General features: G+C 39.5%; 2 protein-coding genes across 2 annotated transcripts; both read left to right on the top strand.

The window, feature by feature from the left end:
• Positions 1-2,832: 2,832 nt before the first annotated feature.
• Positions 2,833-9,744, top strand: LOC146636220 (basement membrane-specific heparan sulfate proteoglycan core protein-like). Its single transcript, XM_085350298.1, has 10 exons — positions 2,833-2,959; positions 4,919-5,185; positions 6,453-6,725; positions 6,843-7,103; positions 7,302-7,574; positions 7,769-8,116; positions 8,519-8,797; positions 8,898-9,173; positions 9,469-9,675; positions 9,725-9,744. Exons 1-10 carry the CDS (start codon positions 2,833-2,835, stop codon positions 9,742-9,744), a joined length of 2,331 nt encoding a protein of 776 aa, XP_085206424.1.
• A 443-nt stretch (positions 9,745-10,187) lies between these two features.
• On the top strand, positions 10,188-23,954 carry LOC146636219 (uncharacterized). The gene is made up of 10 exons (XM_085349478.1): positions 10,188-10,448; positions 10,700-10,948; positions 11,125-11,232; positions 14,220-14,282; positions 14,379-14,438; positions 20,719-20,778; positions 22,496-22,558; positions 23,189-23,254; positions 23,592-23,654; positions 23,902-23,954. Exons 1-10 carry the CDS (start codon positions 10,340-10,342, stop codon positions 23,952-23,954), a joined length of 894 nt encoding a protein of 297 aa, XP_085205604.1. The 5' UTR covers positions 10,188-10,339.
• The last annotated feature ends 682 nt before the right edge of the window (positions 23,955-24,636 follow it).

Here is a 24,636-nt window from a genome sequence, read left to right as displayed (position 1 = left end):
AGTAACAGAACAGGTTTGAATAGAAAACAAAAATGGAACCACACAAGAAGCAAGCTGATCTGTTCTGAATATACAGGAACTGCTGCAGTCGAAGCTACAACTGCTGTTTGAGCTCAGTGTGAAAAGGAAGCAAGCAGAAAGAGTCAGAAGAAGAAGTTACACTCGTATCTATATAAATAACAACATCTCTTTCTTCTGCTTAATTTTTAGTACAAAGTAAAACAGTTAAAGCAGCAGAGCTGGATGTGAGGATGAGGCGCTCTTTGCTCTGCGTGCTGGAGTTATTCTGTAAGTACATCACTGACTTTCTCTGTTTGCATGTTACTGATTAAAGAAACTATTTAAATATCACGAGGAGGTGAAAAGGTTTGTCTAAGAATGTGATTGGTGCTGACTTGGCTCATTTTAACATTGTGTGGGATACACTGCTGTTTTACATTTAAAGTTTATAGTTTATGAACTCAGAAACTGATTTGAGGATGAACATCAACTGAAAATGCACATTTTTCAAAGAGTTGGATGATGTTTCAATCTTGATTTTAGGGCTCAGCACACTCTTCTATGGAAATGCTGAAGGTAAGATTTTTTTTTTCTTTTCTTCCTGTTTATAAAATCTGAACAGTATCGATCTGTATCTGTCATGATCCTGGATTTTGGACCAAGCATTTCAGTTTTGGACTCTCAGCATCTGTTTGATATTCTCTGTTTCACTTGGTTTGTTGTGGTTTTTCAGTTTTTAGTTTTTCTAATATTAAACTTTTTCTTAGATTATGTTTTCATTCATATTCTGTGTGTATAGTTATCTTTTCAGTTATTCTTCAAGCTTGTTTCCCATCCTGCTGTGTTCCCTGAGTCTAGTCTGTGTTTCTCTTAGATCTCCTGTGCTTAGTCAGACTTGTCTTCCTGTTTTTTTACCTTTTGTCTGGGTCAAGATTGTGTCTTAGTCTCTGTTTCAGTGTTTATGCTTCCTGTTTTATTTTGACAGTCCCTTGTCCCATGTCTTGTTTTCGGGTGTTTCTTCCCTCTGTCTTGTCTCCCCGATTTAGTTCCCTGATTACTACATGTTAGAGCCAATCTAAAGAGAAATATTTGTTTAGTTTAGTTTAATGTGTTGGGTAAGAAAACATTAGATCACATGTGTGGTAGCAGGTTAGAATGAGCCAGGACGGCAATGGAAATGTGCACTGAAGCAGCAAATCGTTTTTTGACCGTGACATTGTTTGTTTGTATGTACGAGTCAGAAATAAATCTGAACATCTCACATTAAGAAGTGGAAAAATTATGTTTTCAAAGCTTGGTAGAGAAATTTGCCACTACTCTACATGTGTGTACTTCAGCCTTTGTCGTGATTTGTCTCATAGTTATTTTCCCTGTTTTTTCTGTATTTCTTGGTTAGTATCCGAGTTTTTTGCACTCAGCCCTCTCCGGGTTTTCGGTTTTCATGTGAAGTTTCATCAGTAAAGCTGTTTTGAGTTTAGTTCTGCTCCCACTGAACTAACTGTGGTTAGAAATGGCTGTTATTCTAAAACAATTCATGATTTATTTATTTTTTGTAAAACTCATTAAGTAAAAGCTTAAAGTCTGCACTTCAGTCACATTAATTATTTGATTTACTGTGGTGGTGAACAGATGCAGAACTACAAATCTAGTAAAACATAATGGCCTTTTTAAAATTCTCACTAAACCTGCAGTGACAATAGTTCTCTTGTTTTGGGGGGATTTTTTTTTTTTTTTTTTATTTCTAACTTACAGTACATGGCAAGGCCACACTAACAGCAGACAGCACAACCATACCAGCAGGGGGCAGTGTGACACTGACCTGTGATGTGAAGGACTCTGCTGACTTAAAATATGAGTGGTTCAGACAAACGTCATCTGAAGAAAAGTCCATAATAACTGATGAATCAGGCAGAACGATCTCAGTGTCTGAAGGAGGCACGTACACCTGCAGGGCTGAAGGGAAAATTATCATCATTACAGAAAGTGACTCAGTCACAGTTCAGAAAACTGGTGAGTTTAAACATTTCACTTGAACTAAAACATTTTTTCTGTTATTATTATTATTGTTTTTGTTGTTGTATTTGAGGCATTTTTAAAGACAAATCAGCATTTATTCACATAATTATGATAAAACCTGCTACTGGAAACAACTTTTTGCATTATCTTTTTTTTTTGTTCCCTGTTTTGTTGTTGTTGTTTCTTTTTTTTAACAATATTTGTTGAACAGTCTTGGCTGCTGTGAAACTGCAGCACAGCTGGTCTCAGATATTCACTGGTGAGACAATCACTCTCAGATGTGAGATTCAGGGAGGTGAAGGAAAGGTGTGGAAATATGAATGGACAGCACCCAACACAAACAGCCCTCCAACATCCAGTGAATACAGGATCAGCAGAGTTTCAGTGTCCCACAGTGGAGACTACAGATGTCGGGGTAGCAGTGACTATCTCTTAACAGGATGGTGTGATGCCTTCAGACTGACAGTTTCATGTGAGTTGGACCATGATTCATGCTGACATTTAATGTTTTCATGTTTACATCTGTCTACTACTCATTGATGTTCATTCGAAACTGAACTGGTATTTGAAGTTTGAATATTTATTTTCTTATTAATTAATTCATTTTGTTATTGTTATTTTCCCCGAAGTAAATGATAATATGATGTATGTTTTCCTGTTTCTTCAACAGCAAGTAAACCCAGAGCCACACTGACAACACAAAGTTCAGTCATACCAGCAGGGGGCAGTGTGACACTGAGCTGCTCTGTGGAGGGCTCTGCTGGCTGGAAGTTTGACTGGTTCAGACGTGATTCAGTCTCTTCTAAAGCTCAGCTCATGAGAGGAAATGAAGCAAACAGAGTTATTAGTGTCTCACAAGGAGGTCTGTACCACTGCAGAGGAGGGAGAGGAGATCCAGTTTACTACACAGAGGACAGCAGTGACGTCACAGTTGTGGAGACTTGTGAGTTTTAAACTTTCTATTAAGTTTCTCATGTGTTTCATACAAATGTAGAAATAAACATTGTGGTATCAACTCCAAAAAAACCTGCATATTTATAGCTCATTAGCTGCTGTTAGTCTTTAAATTGTATTTTATTAAATATTTTTGGCCTCTCTCTTTAAATGCTTCTTTATCCTAAACTGACTTTAAGTGGACATGAAAGACTGTGTATTAAGCCATAGAGCCATAAAAACAAACAAACAAACAAACAAAAATAAAGGTTAATCCTGAACATGTTGTCATCCGAGGTCATCAACAGCTCAGCTAACATCAGGTCAGATCAGGGTCGGTAACCCGCGGCTCTTCCGCCCCTCAGCTGTGGCTCCCGCAAGCTTTGGGTGAAAAAATGAAAAATAAAAGTCCCACACAACATCCCCAACATCTGCAGGAGGAAGTTTACAGAGTGAGAAAAAGAAAAGTGTGTTTATAGCAGCAGCTACTGCAGCCAGAGAGAGTCTGACAGGCCCAGCTGTGAGCCACATGTTATTATCCAGCTGTTCACTGTGTTCACCGCCTCCAGAGGAAGAAAGTGTGCTGCTGTAACCTTCCCACGCCTCTCTCCATCTCTGCACTTTGCCATAAGTTGACCCAGAGCAGAAAGCTAGTTAGCAGCTACGAGCCAAACTCAGAACACTGAGCATCAGCCAGAGGTCTCCGTGGGTCAGAGCCGTGGATCTGGAGATAAACCTGCCGTTCTGACACTCACGTCAACACGACAAAGTCTGCTTTCCATAAGGAGACAAATTTGTGTTGAAAGTGTTACAAACACACACGATATGATCAACAAGCAATGATTTGTGACTTGAAAGCAGCTCACATTTGTGGATCTGTGTGAAGCTGGCAGTTAAATTAGACTCAAAACCCCACGTGGGCACGAGACGTGATCTGTGCGTGTCAGGTGATTCGTCCACATGTATTTAAGGTGTTGTGAGCTGTGTATTATCACCAGATCTGCTGTTATTGTGCAATAAATATCTTTATGTTTTCGACCCTGAGCTGATGTATTTTATACTCAGGGCTGCCCGTGGCTGCATGAAAACAACAGAAGATGATCGCTCATTGAAATGGACTGAAGACATAATTATATACAAAGAGTTTTCATGATTATTCTTCTTATTTTACAATTATTGGACCACAGCTACATTTTATTTACTTATTCTGAACTCAAACTGACCTGCAGAATGATGCTTTATTTAAAGTAGGCCTGCACAGGCCTGTGCTGTTTTTCTCCTCTTTAAAGTTTTTGTTAAAAAGTTCTTAAAAGGTAAAAAAGCTCTTCTTCTTATTAAGACATCTTGTATTTTATTAAGTATATTTATTATCATCCTGAATTATGGACGATGAATTTTAAAGAAAGAAATCTGAAAAACAATCCAGACGTTAAAATTTGTGCCTCAATGATCAGCAGTTACTCAGGTTTGTGTCGACACATTTGTACAATAGTTTGTGTGAACTGCAGACCTGAAAAGTTGCACACAAATCACTGCACACATCTGTAAATCTTACTTTCTGCTTGTGAATCATATTATACACAGTTGTACCACTTTCAAGGTAAATTTGTTGCCATAAAAACAAGGATATACTGTCCACCTTCACTCCCTGTCTCTGTAGCTGTAAGTGGTTCTTCAAAGGGAAAATGCAGCTGTTAGCTGTAATGTTAGGATTTGTAGATCACTTTATAAATGTGGAGTGTGTGGAGAACAGGCTGTGTGAGTCAGATACACCAGTGGGCCACCACACACGTGTACCACACGGTAAATAAATGTAAACACTGACTTTTAAATCCAACTTCATTTACAGTCAAAGTGTCACCAGGATGCAGTAAATCTTTCTCCTCTGAACAACAGCAAAAAGAAAATCAGGCTTCAAAATGACTTCATGTTTCTATTTGTGTCTAACTGGATATTTTTCTGTGAACAGTTCCCAGTAAGCCCACTGTGACCCTGCAGCCATCCTGGACTCAGATATACAGCGGTGAGACAGTCACTGTCAGATGTGAGATTCAGGGAGGTGAAGGAGCTCAGTGGACGTATGAATGGAGAGCAGCCAAGTTAAACACACCTCCAACATCCAATGAATACAGAATCATCAGAGCTACTGAGTCTGACAGTGGAGGATACAGCTGCCGGGGCAGAAGGGACTATTTCTTCTCAGAGTGGAGTGATATCATCACACTGACTGTATCATGTAAGATCTTTCATCCAGAGTATCTAAATAAGGAAAAAGCACTTCTTCTTTCTTACAGCTTTATAACTGTCTTTCATGTTGGTCAGTAAAATGTTTAGTTTTTATTCCAACAACAAAAACCTGAACAGCAGCTTTTTATTCACAGTGAAGAGAACAAAACATATGAGAGTAACTTCTCTGCTGTGCAGCTCTAATACATGAAAGATGAAATGCAGAACAAATGCTGGATCTGTCTCAGCTGCTCCACCACATCCACTAAGAAACATTAAATCCACTGATTGTTCCTCATGTGTGTTTTTAACTTAGAAATGCAGCAAATTAAATATGAAAGATTAGTGTTGTGTTTGTGTGATAGTTGTACAGTTTGTTTCAGCTTCACCATTAAAGTTATGTGATATTTATTATTTCCATATTTCCACCAAGTTATTTAAACTGGTTTGATTCAGTCATTGACTTTTGTTCTTTTTCTAAACTGAACTGCAGATAAACCAAAGGCCAAACTGAGAGCTGATAACACAGCTGTTCCAGTAGGGGGCAGTGTGACCCTGACCTGCTCTGTGAACCCATCATCATCATCTGGATGGAAATACTACTGGTACAGAGATGAGAAATCCTCTGAAGCCCTGACCACACAAGATGCAGTTTTCCACTCAAATGGACAAATCAGTGTCTCACAGGAAGGACTCTACAGGTGCAGAGGAGGAAGAGGAGATCCAGTTTACTACACAGAGGACAGCCAGTCAGTCAGGATTGACAAAATTGGTGAGTTCAAAGTTAATGAACCCCAAATCACTACCTGATGAAAAGTATCTGATGGAAATTGACCCCTTTTGTCATTCACTTGTTCATTTCCTGAATACAGTCCCAATCAGGCCTGTCGTGACTCTGTATCCAAACTGGTCTGAGATATACAGAGGAGAGACGATCACTGTCAGATGTGAGATCCATGGAGGAGACACTGAGTGGGATTATGAGTGGGAAAAAAACAGCAGGATAAAAGCTCCAAATCAAAATGAATACAGGATTAGATCTGCTTCATCATCCAACAGTGGAAACTATCGCTGTAAGGGCAGAATGAAAAGTTCACAGCATGAAACAACAGAGTGGAGTGATTCAGTCACACTGACAGTTTCTGACAGTAAGTAGAGTCATAGTTCATTTAACCTGGAAATAGAAACAGTTTGTAAAAATGTGTTTTTATTAGTACATGTTGAGTCAAAGTCATTCGTGAAACAATCTGATGAACTTTTTCCTGTAACTTCAACAGCAAGTAAACCCAGAGCCACACTGACAGCACAAAGTTCAGTCATACCAGCAGGGGGCAGTGTGACACTGAGCTGCTCTGTGGAGGGCTCTGCTGGCTGGAAGTTTGACTGGTTCAGACGTGTTTCACAGTTTTCTGGAGCTCAGAAAATAGGAGCTGGAACATCAGAGCACACGATCAGTATTTCAGAAGGAGGCATCTATTACTGCAGAGGAGGGAGAGGAGATCCAGTTTTCTCCACAGAGGACAGTGCTGCAGTTACAATTCAGAAACAAGGTGAGGCACAAATAATTGAAAGTAATACTTGATAACTGTCAATTTTATATATACATATTATTCCATCTTGATTTTATATTTTAAATATTTGTGTTCGTTTATTTGTTTGTTGAACAGTTTTGGCTGCTGTGAAACTGCAGCACAGCTGGTCTCAGATATTCACTGGTGAGACAATCACTCTCAGATGTGAGATTCAGGGAGGTGAAGGAAAGGTGTGGAAATATGAATGGACAGCACCCAACACAAACAGCCCTCCAACATCCAGTGAATACAGGATCAGCAGAGTTTCAGTGTCCCACAGTGGAGACTACAGATGTCGGGGTAGCAGTGACTATCTCTTAACAGGATGGAGTGATGCCTTCAGACTGACAGTTTCATGTGAGTTGGACCATGATTCATGCTGACATGTAATGTTTTCATGTTTACATCTGTCTACTACTCTTTGGTGTTCATTCAAAACTGAACTGGTATTTGAAGTTTGAATATTTATTTTCTTATTAATTAATTAATTTTGTTATTGTTATTTTCCCTGAACTAAATGATAACATGATGTATGTTTTCCTGTATCTTCAACAGCAAGTAAACCCAGAGCCACACTGTCAGCACAAAGTTCAGTCATACCAGCAGGGGGCAGTGTGACACTGAGCTGCTCTGTGGAGGGCTCTGCTGGCTGGAAGTTTGACTGGTTCAGACGTGATTCAGTCTCTTCTAAAGCTCAGCTCATGAGAGGAAATGAAGCAAACAGAGTTATTAGTGTCTCACAAGGAGGTCTGTACCACTGCAGAGGAGGGAGAGGAGATCCAGTTTACTACACAGAGGACAGCAGTGACGTCACAGTTAGAGAAACTCGTGAGATTAATAATTTTATTTCTGCCAAACTGAGAGATGTCATTTTGTGTCCTGTGCTAACAATTTCATTCAACTGTGAGTTAATTAAACCTGAGATGAGAGACACCTCCTGACAAATAGAAGAATTTATTGCGTCTTATTTTTTTATCTTCATGTTTCTATTTGTGTCTAACTGGATATTTGTCTGTGAACAGTTCCCAGTAAGCCCACTGTGACCCTGCAGCCATCCTGGACTCAGATATACAGCGGTGAGACAGTCACTGTCAGATGTGAGATTCAGGGAGGTGAAGGAGCTCAGTGGACGTATGAATGGAGAGCAGCCAAGTTAAACACACCTCCAACATCCAATGAATACAGAATCATCAGAGCTACTGAGTCTGACAGTGGAGGATACAGCTGCCGGGGCAGAAGGGACTATTTCTTCACAGAGTGGAGTGATATCATCACACTGACTGTATCATGTAAGATCTTTCATCCAGAGTATCTAAATAAGGAAAAAGCACTTCTTCTTTCTTACAGCTTTATAACTGTCTTTCATGTTGGTCAGTAAAATGTTTAGTTTTTATTCCAACAACAAAAACCTGAACAGCAGCTTTTTATTCACAGTGAAGAGAACAAAACATATGAGAGTAACTTCTCTGCTGTGCAGCTCTAATACATGAAAGATGAAATGCAGAACAAATGCTGAATCTGTCTCAGCTGCTCCACCACATCCACTAAGAAACATTAAATCCACTGATTGTTCCTCATGTGTGTTTTTAACTTAGAAATGCAGCAAATTAAATATGAAAGATTAGTGTTGTGTTTGTGTGACAGTTGTACAGTTTGTTGCAGCTTCACCATTAAAGTTATGTGATATTTATTATTGACATATTTCCACCAAGTTATTTAAACTGGTTTGATTCAGTCATTGACTTTTGTTCTTTTTCTAAACTGAACTGCAGATAAACCAAAGGCCAAACTGAGAGCTGATAACACAGCTGTTCCAGTAGGGGGCAGTGTGACCCTGACCTGCTCTGTGAGCCCATCATCATCATCTGGATGGAAATACTACTGGTACAGAGATGAGAAATCCTCTGAAGCCCTGACCACACAAGATGCAGTTTTCCACTCAAATGGACAAATCAGTGTCTCACAGGAAGGACTCTACAGGTGCAGAGGAGGAAGAGGAAACCCAGTTTACTACACAGAGGACAGCCAGTCAGTCAGGATTGGGAAAACTGGTCAGTTCAAAGTTAATGAACCCCAAATCACTACCTGATGAAAAGTATCTGATGGAAATTGACCCCTTTTGTCATTCATTTGTTCATTTCCTGAATACAGTCCCAATCAGGCCTGTTGTGACTCTGTATCCAAACTGGTCTGAGATATACAGAGGAGAGACGATCACTGTCAGATGTGAGATCCATGGAGGAGACACTGAGTGGGATTATGAGTGGGAAACAAACAGCAGGATAAAAGCTCCAAATCAAAATGAATACAGGATTAGATCTGCTTCATCATCCAACAGTGGAAACTATCGCTGTAAGGGCAGAATGAAACGTTCACAGCATGAAACAACAGAGTGGAGTGATTCAGTCACACTGACAGTTTCTGACAGTAAGTAGAGTCATAGTTCATTTAACCTGGAAATAGAAACAGTTTGTAAAAATGTGTTTTTATTAGTACATGTTGAGATATTTGACATGTTTAGATAGTCTCACTCTGAAAGTTCATCATAAATATTTGTGAGTCAACATTTTAGTGACATTGAATTCAGAGTTAAGAGACGAAAGATTGAGAGAAAATCTTTGTTGAACAGATGAACCCCGTCCTGTCCTCACTGTGTCTCCATCATGGCTGAGTCCTGGAGCCTCAGTAACTCTGAACTGTGAGGTTGAACATCCGTCTGCAGGATGGAGCTTCTACTGGTATAAAGCTGTTCCTGATCTATCAGAGAAATCCTCCAGTTATGAGCTGCTACCTGATGGCAGTGGGATTGCACAGGACTCCTACATCATTCATGGACAGACACACACAGCAGGATATGTGTGCAGAGCTGGAAGAGGAGACCCAGAGTATCACACTGATCACAGTCAACCAAAGTTTGTCTGGTCTGCAGGTCAGTTTGATTCTCTTATAACCAGTGCAGCTGTTGTTTACCTCCAAAGGTCACCCAAAGGAGAATTGAATCTTTTCATTTCTGATTGTGATTAAAGTCTTTATTTAAAACGTGTTTAATGTTTAGCTCAGTGAAATAAGTAGGTGACCCTATATGCCGTATGGCTAGGCAGCAGTCCGACCTGTGTCCCTTTGCTGTTTGTCTTCCCCTTTCACTCTCCCTGCTTTCCTGTCTCTCTACACTGTCACTATCAAAAAAAGTAAGAAGCTTTGTGTTTATTAATTGTAATTATTTTCACTTAGATAAAAGTGCATGTATAGATAAAACAGCCAAAAATACGAAATTTAAAAAAAAAAAGATAAAAAGAGAATGCTAACTAGTTAACGGCTCTGACAAATATGAGGAAAACCCTGACAGATAAGGAGATAGGTAATCGTTGCCATTAAAAAAGTAAAAATAAAAAAAATTCTAACATCTGTGAGCTTTGTGTCTTCACTGCATGTTGTTTCCAGATGTTCATTCAGCAGCGTCTCTCACAGTGAGTCCTGACAGAGTGCAACACTTCACCTCTGACTCTGTCTCACTGACCTGTGAGGGAAACTTCACTGAGTGGAGAGTGAGGAAGTTCTCTGAGGACGGCCGACTGTACTCTGACTGTAGGAGAATGACTGGATCCACATGTAACATCAACACATCAAAGTCAGATACTGCAGTGTACTGGTGTGAGTCTGGATCAGGAGAGTTCAGCAGTGCAGTCAACATCACTGTACAGAGTATGTTATTATACATTTACTTCTTGGTTGTTAATGATTTAGACGTGACATGAACTTTTGTCCCACCTTTGCTGTGTGTGAAGTCATTTCATGTGGAAAAATAAAACACATACAGCAGTTTTTAAATACACAAGATCAGATCTTCATGATGAAAAGCATTTGTACAATCTGTTCTTATTATTGTTTGTCAGCTTTTTCTAAAAGTGTGCACCAGCTGATGTGACTGAAACAATTGTGTGATTGTGTCACAGATGATGGTGATGGTCCTATCCTGGTGAGTCCTGTTCATCCTGTGACTGAGGGAGCTTCTGTTAGTCTGAGCTGCAGTTTGAGAACACAACAAATACTTTCCAATGTGTTTTTCTATCACAATGACAAACTTATTCAAAATGATCCCCGAGGGGAGCTGAAGATCTCTGCAGTGTCAAAGTCTGATGAAGGTTTCTACAAGTGTCAGTACTCAGGAAGAGAGTCAGCACAGAGCTGGATGTCAGTTAAAGGTGAGCAGGATCAAAACAATTTATACGTTTTTGTAAATGAGTTTAGTGACTGAGAAGGAACATTAGATTGTCTGATTTAATTCTTAAAGTCACTTGGCTCTATTTTATAAATGTATTTATTCATAAGATTATAATTTATTAATTAATTTCTGTTTTTTGTTACGTGACTGTGTCAGGAGCTGACAGCTCTTCATCTCCTGTGTGGATGATTGTTGGACTGGTTTGTGGAGTCTCTCTCATTATTATTCTCCTGCTCTTGTTGTATCGCTGCAGACAGTCCAAGTGTAAGAGCCTCTTTTCTGTTTTTATTATTATAATTATTATTATTATTAGTAGTAGTAGTAGTCATAGTCATAGTATTAGTAGTAGTAGTATTGACATTGCATTGAGTATTTGTCACAGTTACTAAACTAAAACACAACTTTATCACAGAACTTAGAAAGTTATCCAAATAAAACAAAAACAAAAACTAAGAAACCAAATTTCTACAAATCTTATTAAAACAAACTATGATGAAGGATGTGACAGTAAAGGAAGATTGAGGCAGTCTATAAAACACAGGATAATGAGATGATGGGAAACAGGTGGGAACACAGTGATAACTAATGCCCCTTTTCCATTAGTACCTACTCGGATCAACTCACAACTATTCAAATCGTATTGACTGGTTTTCTATTACAATCAAGTACCACCTAATGTGTGTGGTCGTCCTAATAGCAACGTGGCTGAGCATCCTATGACGTAATTAGGATGCGTCACACACACTACAATGAAGGTGGACGTTGAGGCGATGATAAACCTGCTGCTCAGTCTGCGAATTTTCGTCACACTCTGGGACCATGATGTTGCTTTTGCAGCTGTTTTCCTCATTGTTGGGTTTCAAAAATGGCTCTTTTTATTTTCATCAACGAAATACTCTCATAAGTCATTGAGTGATGCCACTGACCAGCCAATCAGTGGGATGCAGGCTGATGACGTCATATTTTGGGATCGCCTCGGGTCGCCTGGAACTCCGGCTGAGTAAATACTGAAAAAGTACCTGGTAACAGGAATAGAGATGGCACGATACCACTTTTTTATGTCCGATACCGATACCGATATCATAAATTTGGATATCTGCCGATACCGATATGAATCCGATATAGTGTTTTTTAATCAACAAAACTGTTTTTTTAAATATCTTGCTGCATTTTGTATAAGTCCATATTCAAGTTTAAAACAACAACTACACTAAAGCTATTCTGTTATACCTGTATGCAAAAAAAAATATTTCATAGTTCAGCAATACTGATCAATCTAATAAACTTAAACCTACACCATCCTCCCTATTCTGGTATTTTAAAGAGTACTTAGCGTAAATATTAAGCAACCTAACTAATAGGGTTCCAACTCCCAGCAACAACAAAAATAAATAAATAAAAAATAGGGAAGCACCCCTCACGCTCCACCTCATGATGCTTAATCGACGTAATCAACCTTAATTTGATGCAGTGTGAAAAAAAATGCACAGAAATCAATTATTTTTCAAGAAATATTAAATAGATTCAACATCTTTCTTCAACAAAATTGCAGACTGCACAGATGGTACCGTCCCAAAGGAAAAAGTACTATAGCTTACTAGGGTATATATATTAGACTTAATAGTCACTATATACAGTAATTGACTTCTATTCCTTTTACATCAAATTAAAACTTTGGGTGTCAGATAATTATTTATTAAAAGCTAGACATTTTAAATGAGAATAAGAAAGAAAAGTATGTCTTTGTGCCCCCTTTTCCCTGTTAATGCCCTATCGGCCCCCCTGGCTAAACTTTGCTAGATCCGCCCCTGCACAGTTACCAGCGTCAGCTACGTAGAAAAAGATCCTGGTGTAGAAAGTAATATTAAATAAATTCTAACAACAGCTTATCAAGCTTAAACGTGCTGCTGTTGTTCAGCCGCTGGTTTCCTCTTTCTGGTGCAAAGTGGGCCAAAAACAAACAAGAGAGACGGACTCGCGACAGAAAAGCCGATCAGCTGATCATTAAGCAGTTTCATGATTGAAGTAGCAGCAAGAAGAGGCAGTCACTTGTTAAGCTTAACGCAGGAATGCTTTACAAACATTCAGAGATGGACTTACACACTTGCTTTACTTCTCTTGGGGATAACTTTGTCGGAGATGAAATGCCGGGTTGCTAGCGAAGCTCCAAATGCTATCCAGACCACCGACAGGTCCCGCATGCCACAGCCGCTCTATCACGTGACGCATACTGCTCCGACGTGCTAACGTTCTGAGGTGAGTTACGGCGTGTTGCAAGTTTTGCGAGGTGCTTTCGTGATATTTAATGGATCGGATTACATTTTTTATTTTTCTCCGATATCCGATCCAGTAATTTAGGTCAGTATCGGACCGATACCGATACGTAATATCGGATCGGTCCATCTCTAAACAGGAACTATGACCTGATGGAAAACCCTGAAAACCATGGTGACCTGACCTGAGTAGTTACTAATGGAAAAGAGGTTAACAGAATGACTATGGAGGATGTAAAACTAGACCCAAGATACAGACGAGAACAGAGACCAAAATAAAACAGGAAATGACTGACACTGAGACCTGGACTAAGACACACGAGCTTGATGCAGACAGTAGACAAAACATGGAGACCAGAGAGAAAGAACAGAGTGAGAACACAAGGGGATAAACAACCTCTCATTAACCAAATAGACAGATAACTGTAATGTAAACATAACATCATACGAGAAAACGAGAATGTCAACAATACAAAATACAGAACTATGAAACTAAGAATTATCAAAAACTAGAAAACCAGAGAAAGCAAAACATCAAAACCCGGGTCAACCATTCAGGGACCTTGAAGGAAGCACAGGCAGGAAGTTACCTGCTACACATTGTTACCTGTTGCACCTCCAACGGTTACATCATGGTAGCTGAAGGGTCATCAGCTGGGAGCCACCCTTCATTGATGTTTTGCTCCATTAATCATGGAACATCTTGTGGTGGTGGAGCAACGGGTGGAGGTCTCCCTACTGTCCCCACAGCTGACCCTAGGACACTTGTCTTCCCCACATCTGGTCTTTCCCGATCTCCATTAACCTTTACATGACGTAGGTTCAGTTTGTCCTCAGCAGTTTTTTGAAGAACATTTATCAAAATTCAGTTGGACAAACATCTAAATAACCAACAGACTACATGCAATAAAAGAATTTAAGGTAACTGGTACGCTGTCATTGGTTTACAATTGTGTAACAAAAATATGAACATTTTAGGTGCAGATAAACCCCGAGATGTCATTTACTCTAATATTGAACTGGAAAACTTTGGAAATAAGTGTGAGTACACAAAACATAGAATGTAGAAAAAATGTTTTTGAAATGTTTAAAAACGTATTAATTATTTTTCTTTTGTGGATTCGATCATCTTAACAGGGAAGCATCAAAAACCAGAGCAGAGTGCTGTTTATGCTAATGTGAAGACAGGAGCTGCAGGTACAGTCACAACAGTCTCATTCAGTGTTTGTACTTGAATGTGTATATACAGGGTGGGCCATTTATATGGATACACCGTAATAAAATGGGAATGGTTGGTGATATTAAAGTCCTGTTTGTAGCACATTAGTATATGCGAGGGGGCAAACTCCTCAAGATGGGTGGTGACCATGGTGGCCATTTAGAAGTCGGCCATCTTGTATACAACTTTTGTTTTTTCAATAGGAAGAGGGCCATGTGACACATCAGACTTATTGGTAATATCACAAGAAAAACAATGGTGTGCTTGGTTTCAACGTAACTTTATTCTGTCATGAGTTATTTACAAGTTTCTGACCACTTTTAAAATGTGTTCAATGTGCTGCCCATTGTGTTGGATTGTCAATGCAACCCTCTTCTCCCACTCTTCACACACTAATAGCAACACCGCAGGAGAAATGCCAGCACAGGCATCCAGTATCCGTAGTTTCAGGTGCTGCACATCTCGTATCTTCACACCATAGACAATTGCCTTCAGATGACCCCAAAGATAAAAGTCTAAGGGGGTCAGATCGGGAGACCTTGGGGTCCATTCAACTGGCCCACGACGACCAATCCACTTTCCAGGAAACTGTTCAAATAGGAATGCTCGGACCTGGCACCCATAATTTGGTGGTGCACGATCTTGCTGGAAAAACTCAGGGAACGTGCCAGCTTCAGTGCATAAAGAGGGACACACATCATCATGTAGCAATTTCAAATATCCAGTGGCCTTGAGGTTTCCCTTGATGAAGAATGGACCCACTATCGTTGTACCCCATATACCACACCAGACCATCACTTTTGTTGTTCCAACAGTCTTGGAGGGATCCATCCAATCTGGGTTAGTGTCAGACCAATAGCGGTGGTTTTGTTTGTTAACTTCACCATTCACATAAAAGTTTGCCTCATCACTGAACAAAATCTTCTGCGTGAACTGAGGGTAGCTGGAGTTTGTAAGGGTGCCATTTGTGAGTAGCTAATATCCGCCGAAGGGATGTTCGACTAATGCCACTCTCCAGTGACATGCGGCGAGTGCTACGCTGTGGGCTCTTGCTGAGTGAAGCTAGGACAGCCACTGATGTTTCTTCATTAGTGACAGTTTTCTTGCGTCCACATTTTGGCAAATCCAACGCTGAACCAGTTTCACAAAACTGAGCAAGCAGTTTGCTAACTGTAGCATGGAAGATGGGTGGTCTCGTAGGGTGTTGCATTGAAATCTGCTGCAATGACCCGGTTACTGCGTTCACCAGATATCAACACAATTTCGATCCGCTCCTCACGTGTTAACCTCCTCGACATGTCAATGGCTGTGAACAAAGAGAAACTTGTAAATAACTCATGAAAGAATAAAGTTACGTTGAAACCACGCACACCATTGTTTTTCTTGTGACATTACCAATAAGTTTTATGTGTCACATGGCCCTCTTCCTATTGAAAAAACAAAAGTTGCATCCAAGATGGCCGACTTCTAAATGGCCACCATGGTCACCACCCATCTTGCCCCCTCACATATACTAATGTGCCACAAAAAGGACTTTAATATCACCAACCATTCCCGTTTTATTACGGTGTATCCATATAAATGGCCCACCCTGTATATATATATATATATATATATATATATATATATATATATATATATATATATATATACAGGGGGTGCATAATTATTAGGCAAATGAGTATTTTGTCCACATCATCCTCTTCATGCATGTTGTCTTACTCCAAGCTGTATAGGCTCGAAAGCCTACTACCAATTAAGCATATTAGGTGATGTGCATCTCTGTAATGAGAAGGGGTGTGGTCTAATGACATCAACACCCTATATCAGGTGTGCATAATTATTAGGCAACTTCCTTTCCTTTGGCAAAATGGGTCAAAAGAAGGACTTGACAGGCTCAGAAAAGTCAAAAATAGTGAGATATCTTGCAGAGGGATGCAGCAGTCTCAAAATTGCAAAGCTTCTGAAGCGTGATCATCGAACAATCAAGCGTTTCATTCAAAATAATCAACAGGGTCGCAAGAAGCGTGTGGAAAAACCAAGTCGCAAAATAACTGCCCATGAACTGAGAAAAGTCAAGCGTGCAGCTGCCAAGATGCCACTTGCCACCAGTTTGGCCATATTTCAGAGCTGCAACATCACTGGAGTGCCCAAAAGCACAAGATGTGCAATACTCAGAGACATGGCCAAGGTAAGAAAGGCTGAAAGACGACCACCACTGAACAAGACACACAAGCTGAAACGTCAAGACTGGGCCAAGAAATATCTCAAGACTGATTTTTCTAAGGTTTTATGGACTGATGAAATGAGAGTGAGTCTTGATGGGCCAGATGGATGGGCCCGTGGCTGGATTGGTAAAGGGCAGAGAGCTCCAGTCCGACTCAGACGCCAGCAAGGTGGAGGTGGAGTACTGGTTTGGGCTGGTATCATCAAAGATGAGCTTGTGGGGCCTTTTCGGGTTGAGGATGGAGTCAAGCTCAACTCCCAGTCCTACTGCCAGTTTCTGGAAGACACCTTCTTCAAGCAGTGGTACAGGAAGAAGTCTGCATCCTTCAAGAAAAACATGATTTTCATGCAGGACAATGCTCCATCACACGCGTCCAAGTACTCCACAGCGTGGCTGGCAAGAAAAGGTATAAAAGAAGAAAAACTAATGACATGGCCACCTTGTTCACCTTATCTGGACCCCATTGAGAACCTGTGGTCCATCATCAAATGTGAGATTTACAAGGAGGGAAAACAGTACACCTCTCTGAACAGTGTCTGGGAGGCTGTGGTTGCTGCTGCACGCAATGTTGATGGTGAACAGATCAAAACACTGACAGAGTCCATGGATGGCAGGCTTTTGAGTGTCCTTGCAAAGAAAGGTGGCTATATTGGTCGCTGATTTGTTTTTGTTTTGTTTTTGAATGTCAGAAATGTATATTTGTGAATGTGGAGATGTTATATTGGTTTCACTGGTAAAAATAAATAATTGAAATGGGTATATATTTGTTTTTTGTTAAGTTGCCTAATAATTATGCACAATAATAGTCACCTGCACACACAGATATCCCCCTAAAATAGCTAAAACTAAAAACAAACTAAAACTACTTCCAAAAACATTCAGCTTTGATATTAATGAGTTTTTTGGGTTCATTGAGAACATGGTTGTTGTTCAATAATAAAATTATTCCTCAAAAATACAACTTGCCTAATAATTCTGCACTCCCTGTATATATATATGTGTGTGTGTGTGTGTGTGTGTGTGTATATATATATGTGTGTGTGTACGTATATATGTGTATATATATATGTATATATGTATGTATTAGGGGTGCAACGATACACAAAATTCACGGTTCGGTTCGATACTTTGGTGTCACGGTTTGATATCTTTTCGATACAAAAAAAATGTTCATGCCTTTTTAATTTGTCATTTATTAAAATTATAAATATATATTTTAACTAAAAAGTACAGTTTTTAAATTTTATGTTGCTGAAACAAAAAAGTAATAAAAAAAATATATATATATCTCAGGGCTCGCAAAATTTCAAAATCCCTGGTACCCCTTCGGGCAGGGACTCTTCAGTTTTTGGTAGCCCAAAATAAATTTAAGTAGCCCGAATAAAAAAGAGAGCAATTTTTTGATTGATGTTTTGTTTCCTGCTTTGTTTCCTTTACAATATTATACATTAAAGTATAATATTGTATAATTATATAATATTAACTTCTTATCTTGTGCGCGTTTTTTATTTTGACAGCGAATGCGCACCTGTGGACCACTTATGTGCACCCCTGGTTATTTAGCTCGTCATATCGCAGCCACAGAAATTATTTTGTCCATGAAACCATAAAGCTGCACTTTCTTTTTGCCTTATAGTCTGATTTGTCAAAACTTTTCCGTTTTGTGGTCACTTCTTCACCCTGACCTGTCTTATTTGGCTCAGCAGAACTAAAATATATATCATGCTGCTTTTACACACGCACTCACATAACGCTGAGCGATTCTCTGTGTGATCAACCTCTCAAATGTTTAAGCTTGCTGCGGGAGATTTCACTTGTCATGTTTGCATAGTAAGCTAACGATTGATAAGACGATGTCAGAGGAATTGGTGCGCAAATTATCATCACTCACCAATCAGTGCTGTCGCTCTCTATACACAGTTTGCAAAGTGAAAGCAAAAAACAAGCGCAAATTCAAACGCGATTTCAATATGTCACATATTGACAGTGGCTCACCGATGCCAATGACATAATTACCCAGCTACATTTCCGAAAGAATGCAAAAGCATTGACATATATTTTTCCTTCCTATGATAGCCCGCAAAATCGCTAGCCCGACGTCCCGGGGCTAGCGATTTTGCGAGCCCTGTATCTGATTGAGGAATCACTCATCTTTGGAAAAGAGAGTTTATTACAGAGAAATGGCTCTTTCCAAAATAAAAACTATACTATACGCTTCTTCTGGGCTATATTCAACATATTAGGTCCCCATAAGGAGAATCATGTGCTAACGGCTGTCTAAATGACTCGGGTAAAGTTTGTAGCATGCCTGCTTTTTGTTTTTGTCTGCTTCCACTTCTCTTTTGCCTGGGGCTGGACGGCCAACACGTTAACGAGCTAACTGCGCTAACACACTAGTTCCCACCAATGTAATTGAGCTTTGCGTGGCACATCCAACATACTGTTTTACTTTAGTCCATGACGTGCTTACCTTCAGGGTCATACGTCACATGAAGACCAAAATAGTTCCAAACGCCACATCTGAATGAGGGTGGGGGAGGTTCAATTTGCCATGTTGCAACGAGAGCTTAACTTGTCTGGCTAGCTTGCCCTGCGCTCAGTGAATCTGCGTTCGACTACTCCGCCTAGGCTGCACTGTCGAGCGCAGATCCACTGAGTGCTCAACACAGACAGGATCGTTAGAAGGAAAGTTGATAAAATAAATAAAAAAATTTGTATTGTTCGATACATATGCGTACCGAACCGCAAGCACTGTATCGAACGGTTCAATATCGATACGAGTATCGTTGCACCCCTAGTATGTATAAAAAAAAAAACACCCAGCACGCCCCTGCGGGCGGTTTATCCTTCAAGCTCGGGTCCTCTACCAGAGGCCTGGGAGCTTGAGGGTCCTGCGCAGTATCTTAGCTGTTCCCAGGACTGCGCTCTTCTGGACAGAGATCTCCGATGTTTTTCCCGGGATCTGCTGGAGCCACTCGCCTAGCTTGGGAGTCACCGCACCTAGTGCTCCGATTACCACGGGGACCACCGTTACCTTCACCCTCCACATCCTCTCGAGCTCTTCTCTGAGCCCTTGGTATTTCTCCAGCTTCTCGTGTTCCTTCTTCCTGATATTGCTGTCATTGGGAACCGCTACATCGATCACTACGGCCGTCTTCTTCTGTTTGTCTACCACCACTATGTCCGGTTGGTTAGCCACCACCATTTTGTCCGTCTGTATCTGGAAGTCCCACAGGATCTTAGCTCGGTCATTCTCCACCACCCTTGGGGGCATCTCCCATTTTGACCTCGGGACTTCTAGGTTATACTCGGCACAGATGTTCCTGTACACTATGCCGGCCACTTGGTTATGGCGTTCCATGTATGCCTTGCCTGCTAGCATCTTGCACCCTGCTGTTATGTGCTGGATTGTCTCTGGGGCATCTTTACACAGCCTGCACCTGGGGTCTTGCCTGGTGTGATAGACCCCAGCCTCTATGGATCTTGTACTCAGAGCTTGTTCTTGTGCTGCCATGATTAGTGCCTCTGTGCTGTCTTTCAGTCCAGCTTTGTCCAGCCACTGGTAGGATTTCTGGATATCAGCCACCTCCTCTATCTGCCGGTGGTACATACCGTGCAGGGGCCTGTCCTTCCATGATGGTTCCTCGTCTCCCTCCTCTTTCTTGGGTTTCTGCTGCCTGAGGTATTCACTGAGCACTCGGTCAGTTGGGGCCATCTTCCCAATGTATTCTTGGATGTTCCTTGTCTCATCCTGGACTGTGGTGCTGACACTCACCAGTCCCCGGCCCCCTTCCTTCCGCTTAGCGTACAGCCTCAGGGTGCTGGACTTGGGGTGAAACCCTCCATGCATGGTCAGGAGCTTTCTTGTCTTTATGTCAGTGGCTTCTATCTCCTCCTTTGGCCAGCTTATTACCCCAGCAGGGTACCTGATCACGGGCAGGGCGTATATATGTATGTATATATATATATACATACATATATATATATATAATTTTTTTTTTTTTCCTTTGTGGATTTCATTATCGTGACAGGGAGGCTTCGTAGAGCGGAGGAGAGTGCCATTTACTCTGATGTAAAGATGGGAGCTGCAGGTAAGGTCACAACAGTCTCATCCAGTGATCCGGTCATTGCGTATAGTAGTACTGATCACTAGAGTTGAATCTTGCGCACATGTGGAAATTCATATCCAAAAAACAAGAAGTCTACTTTGTTTAAAGTATGTTATTTTTATTGCATCTAAAGTATGATTTTAGAAATGGTTTCCAGCTGTTTCTTAGAGATATTCCCCCATATTTTTTGGGTTTTTTTTTTTTTGTTTTGTTAGTTTGCGTGTTTTAGGGGAGACCAGGTATGGTTGTAACACATTTTGCTCCAGCACCCATAACACAATTAATTTTTGTGCTAGAGGTCACAAACCTTTACACAAATTACCCATTTTTTCCCTATAAATGTCAACCATTCAAAGCCCTGCAAGAATACCACAGACCTTGTGTGTTAATGTTAAATACATGGTGTTCCTTTGTTATCACCTACTCCACAATCAGGGTGGGTTGTAACACATGCTGGGGAGAAGTGTCAGTCGACACCAGAGAATGTGCTTCAAAAAAGTGATGTATTGGAATAAAAGAACAGTTTTTGTCTCTATTTCTCTGTGACTGACCATATCTCAAACACACCCTGGCATGTGCGGCTGTGTACATTAGTTTAGTAGAGCAAACTTTCATAATACAACGGACACTTAGTAAAGTTAGTACAATGCAAGTCTGTGTGGTGGAGTGTGGTCTGAGCATGAGAGAAGAAGAGGCAACTGCACAGCAAAGACACATAATAACTCCAGCTTTGTGTCTTTTTAATTTCAGCTAAGGTATGGAACAAATCGCTTCCTTTTCAGCTCAATACAAAACGCGTAATATTTTCTCTGAATACGGGACGAAACTCCGTCATGCTAGCTAGTACACAGTACGAGTTATTGTAACTGACTGTAAAAAGTAAGCATAATGAAAATAAACTACACCTGAACTTGGTTTACATCTGACCCAGATAGACTGCAGGTGATAACTTCTTACCTGAAGTTCAGTTCACCTGACACTGGGACCGGTGGCCGCCTCCGGTCTCTCCTCCTCCTGCCTCCCATTTCCCTCATCCACCTGCTGGCCTCTGTGGAAGCTCCGCCATAGCCACCACCAAACAACTGACTTATTTTTACACATCTGCCAGCATCTGATTATACCATTACAAAAAAAAAACCAACAACAAAAAACCCATAAAGACGAAAAATGACCATCGGCCCGCCGGGCAAATGCCCGGTATGCCCGATGGCCAGTCTAGCTATGGTCCTATCATCATAATCATGTATCCACTATTTTTACAGTAGCTGCCAGGGCCAGAAAAGGAGACTGGTAGCTGTGCATGGGTCAAATTTGCTACAAAAAACAAAACAAAAAAACTTTTGTATGTCACAACCAGTTTGTTCTCAATAAAATCTGCATACACTTGCAACCCTGACAAGCACCATGTGAAATCAGGGATGGAAGTGGGTAAAAACTGAAATCATCATATGACTCCTATCTCATCCCTGAGATAGATAGGATGAGATTAGTGGCGTTACAACTCTCCCCATGTTACAACCATACCCAGAACTTATCTATATCTTTAAATATAAAACACATTGTATGTCTTTTGTCTAAGACAGCTAAGCATACATAAAGACAACAGTTGATTTTCATTTCAGTTTCAGTCAACCTCTTGTCCCTTCAGTGAATAGCTACATATCACATTTCTGCTGAATAAATATCACTTCTCTTTTAGAGGACAGTCTGATGTATGCTGAGATCAACCACCACAAAAAACAAAAAGCCAAGAAAAATAAAGGTGAGCAAAGTCTGCCATCATCTCCACTCAGTATTGTTCAGTCTGTTTCTTATCTTAAAGATGTAAATCTTCTTATGTTACAATTTCTATTCACAGTTTACATAATTTAATAAAAGCTTCTTTTTTATCTTTTTTAATTGATATAATCTTTTTTATATGAATTGTTCGTCTAAGTACAAGTACATTGATTTTTTTTTAAGTATAAAATATACCTTATAGATTACTGTTGTAGCAGTGTAGCAGTAGCAGTGCATAAATAATCACATTAGGAAGCACTTTTATTAGTAGTAATAGTAATAATAAGAAGAAGACGAAGAATCAATTCCATTCTCTGTTTCAGCACAAGTAAAATCAGGTGCATTCATATCTAATGACTAATCATTTTTTAAATTTTTTTTAATTATTAATTTATTTTATATTTCAAGGCGTCTATATAAAACTTTGATTTGATTTCTCTTCCATGCAGCAAAAAAAGCCCATGTTTTTTTTTTTTTTTTTTTTTTTTCTATTTATTTATTTTTTTGTGCTGTTTTATTTTCTAATTTTTGGACAATTATGATATAAAAAACAGTTATTGATTTTAATTATGAGAATATGAAAAAGTTTAAATAATTGTCTTTCTACTTACAGGAAAATCAAGTCCTGAATCAAACAATGAAGCAGTTTACTCCCAAGTCAAATTAGAAAGAGCTCTAGGTAATATGAAAATATAATTATTAAATCTAACTATATCCTCACTTAACATTTTTTGCATAAAACTTTGAAGGCAAAAGTTAGATATGTCATCTTTAGTATTTGAGCTTTAAAGTTAAGATTTTGCACATTTTTGCAAAGATATATGTAATAAATGTGTAATATTTAGGTACCGCTGTGTCCAAGCTACTTGCACTTTCTTTCTTCACTTGTGAGATTATCTTCAGACCGTTGTAAATTTCTTATAGTTTACCTCCATCCACCTTTTTCCGTTGATCCATCAGCTGTATGTGATATTTGTGTTGCACAAATGTATGCTGAGATCTCATATCTCTCTTAGAGGACAGTCCAATGTATGCTCAGGTCAACCGCTGGGATAAAGGAAATACTAAGACAAACAAGGGTGAGTAAAGCCTGCAATCATTTACAGTGATGACATGGATAATTTATTATAATGATTTATGATTACATTTAAAAATGTAAATCTGTTTGTTTGTGTGTGTGTGCATTTTTGTTTATATCACTAATAAAAACAGTGATAAAGAAAACTTTATTAACCTGTGGTTTAAGAAAAGTATTGTTGTTTTTGTTGTTGTTGTTGTTGTTATGAGACTACACAAGTCTTTTAAGTAAACTTCTCTCCATTACAGGAAAATCAAGTCTTGTGTCAGCTGATGAAGCAATTTACTCTGAAGTCAAATGAGGGAGCACTCTAGGTATTTATGCTGACATGATGGAGTATGATGTGATGATTTATTCTTGTTCTTTAGCTCATATTATTGTTTCAAATTGGAAATCTTGTTGTCTTTTTTGCTTTACAGATCAGTGAGGAGAGCTGTAACAGCAACCCCAAAATGAAGCTTTTTATGAAGCCACTGTTGCTCCTCTGCTACCCAAGTGTCATACACACCCAATAAGTATAAGAGTTATAGGTCATCATCATTATGAAATACAATATCTGTATTAATAACTGTAGACATATTACTGTATTTTAGCACAAAAAAGTACAAACTGGTGTGCTTCTGTTTAGTTTCATGCTCTCTCTATTCACTCAGTGATAATAACAGCATGACTTACAGTCAGCTTTTTCAGTGTTACATATAGTTTATTAATGTTTGGGCAATAAACACGGTATACTTTTGTATGCAATAATCTTCTACATTATTAAAAGAAGACTGATATAATATGATATATATCTGACTGTATTTGTGCAAAATACTAATGAACCTGTTGATGTCAATTATGGAATAATTTGCTTTTTCTCCATGAAAATATGCGTTCATATTATAATATGTGTGTCTCTGGTTGTGTGTGTGTGTGTGTGTCTGAGAGAGAGAGATACATACATATAAACATACAGAATGTGAGATGCTGTGTTTGCTCCA

Source organism: Diplotaxodon limnothrissa, linkage group LG3 (genome assembly GCF_057381915.1).
Source record: "Diplotaxodon limnothrissa isolate DT_005_m linkage group LG3, D_limnothrissa_male_GT1.1, whole genome shotgun sequence".
NCBI lineage: Eukaryota > Metazoa > Chordata > Actinopteri > Cichliformes > Cichlidae > Diplotaxodon > Diplotaxodon limnothrissa.
This window is presented reverse-complemented; position numbering and strand designations above follow the sequence as displayed.